At 71.0% G+C, this 2,237-nt stretch overlaps 1 protein-coding gene across 1 annotated transcript; it reads right to left on the bottom strand.

The window, feature by feature from the left end:
- Nucleotides 1–566: 566 nt before the first annotated feature.
- Nucleotides 567–1,952, bottom strand: ADRA2C (adrenoceptor alpha 2C). Its single transcript, XM_081500131.1, has one exon. The coding sequence runs from the start codon at nt 1,950–1,952 to the stop codon at nt 567–569; it is 1,386 nt and encodes a 461-aa protein (XP_081356257.1).
- Nucleotides 1,953–2,237: the final 285 nt, after the last annotated feature.

Here is a 2,237-nt window from a genome sequence, read left to right as displayed (position 1 = left end):
AGGACTGACTATGGCACCCACCACTTAGATTACAAAGGTTTATTTAGAAAAAGAGTTTGGTTGTTTTGGCTGTCAGTCGTTTTTGGCAAATATTTAAATACTTCGGGTAACCAAAGATTGCCAGTGCCTTGGTCCCCCCCTCCCCGGAAAGCCACCCACGAGGTCCTGGGAGGTCAGCCCTTGCTCAGAAGTGGAGAGGGGGGTAGGGTGGCATGTGTTGGCGGAGAGGGAGGCTCCTTTCTCGTCAGTTTGGGAGGATACGCGTGCCACTGGGGTCTGCGACCCAGCCTCACAACCACACCTGGGCGGGGCGCCCTCCCGGGAGCTGGATCCAGGCCTAGAGCCCCAGAAGCAGCCACTTGCTGAGACAGGAAGGCAGCGGGGTCTCCCCTCTCTCCTTCCCCCCTCCCCAAGGGCCCTGCAGTCTCTGGGCTCTCGCTGGGCCCTGGGTACCCTCCCCTGCACCCCGAAGGCCAATCCATCCTTGGGTCCCTGGGAGGCCGGCTTGGCCGCCTCCGCCGGGAGGGAGCTGTCCAGGGTGTCCACGCCGGGGCAGGGCGCGCGGGTCACTGCCTGAAGCCCCTTCTCCTCCGTCGGAAGAGGATGTGCTTGAAAGAGCGCCGGAAGTCCTGGTTGAAGACGGTGTAGATGACCGGGTTGAGCGAGCTGTTGCAGTAGCCGATCCAGAAGAAGAACTTAAAGAGCGGGCCGGGCACCTGGCAGGCCTCGCGGCAGATGCCGTACAGGCTGTAGGTGAAGAAGAAGGGGAACCAGCAGAGCACGAACACGCCCATGACCACCGCCAGCACGAAAGTGAAGCGCTTCTCGCGCGCCTGGGCCACCTTGCGGCGGCACACGCTGCTGCGCGCCCGGCGCCGGCGCGACAGGAAGAACTCGACGGAGCGCGAGCTGGCGCGGGACAGGCGCCCGCCGGGGCCCGGGGACCTCGCGGCTGCCAGAGCGCCCTGCTCGGCCGTCACCGTCCCCGGGCCCGCGCCCTCGGCGTCCGCGGCCCCCTCGCCGGCCCCGCGCCGCCGCCCGCCCCGCCGCAGCGCGCCCCGGCGCCGCCGTCTCTCGGCCGCCGCGCTGCTGTCATCGGGCTCCGCGTCGGCGCGCGGGCGGCGCGCGGGCACGCAGTGCCCGTTCTCGCCGGCGCCCAGCCCGTTCTCCGTGGTCGGGGAAGCGCCGTCGGGGCCCGCGGGCTCGCGCTTCTCGCTGAGCGTGCGCGTACGCAGCTTGGCCACCCGGTAGATGCGCGCGTAGACCAGGCCCATGATGAGGCAGGGAGCGAAGAAGGAGCCGATGCAGGAAGACAGGATGTACCAGGTCTCGTCGTTGAGACCACACTGCGGGTAGGCGGCGCCGTCGGGCTGGCGGTAGAGCGAGACGAGCGGCGGGAAGGAGATGACGGCCGAGATGAGCCACACGGCCACGATGGTGGCCTTGACGCGGCGCGGCGTGCGCTTCAGGTTGTACTCGACGGCCTGGGTCACGGACCAGTAGCGGTCCAGGCTGATGGCGCACAGGTGCACGATGGACGAGGTGCAGAAGAGGACGTCTAGCGCCAGGTACACGCCGCACCACACCTGCCCGAAGTACCAGTAGGCCATGAGCTCGTTGGCCAGCGAGAAGGGCATGACCAGCGTGGCCACCAGGATGTCAGCGGAGGCCAGCGACACCAGGAAGAGGTTCTGCGGCGCACGCAGCGCGCGGCTGGTCAGCACGGCGATCACCACCAGCACGTTGCCCACCACGGTGAAGACGATGAGGAAGCCCACCACGGCCGCCAGCCCCGCCACGGCGCCCGCCGAGTACTGGCCCGGGGGCGGTCCCCAGGGGGCCCCCGAACCGTTGGCGACCCTGCCGCTGCCCCCGTCGCCGGCGCCGCTCGCGTTGGGGCCCGCCGCTGCCGCCGCCGCCGCCAGCGCCGCCGCCAGCGCCGGGGACGCCATGGTCCTCCCGCAAGCTACGCGGTCCCGCCTGGAGCCGGGGCGCAGCCGCGGCAGCTCGGGCGCCCCCCGGCCCGGGTCGGAGCCCGCATCGCCGCCTGCGCCTAGGGCGCGCCCGCCGGGGACCGCGGCGCCCCGCAGCCGGCCCTCTGCCGTGGCGGCCCGGCTAGCGAGCGGCGCGCCGGAGAGCGTGGCTGCCCGGCTCCCAGCCGCCGCCGCCGCACGCGTAAGTGCAGAGCAGGAGGCGCCCGGAGCGAGCGGCGACGCGGCGGCGAGGGGGAGGGGGCA

Source organism: Giraffa tippelskirchi, chromosome 1, assembly GCF_054371585.1.
Source record: "Giraffa tippelskirchi isolate mGirTip1 chromosome 1, T2T-mGirTip1v1.2.pri, whole genome shotgun sequence".
Classification (NCBI taxonomy): domain Eukaryota; kingdom Metazoa; phylum Chordata; class Mammalia; order Artiodactyla; family Giraffidae; genus Giraffa; species Giraffa tippelskirchi.
The sequence above is the reverse complement of the archived record's forward strand: the minus strand, read 5'-3'. Positions and strand labels throughout refer to the sequence as shown.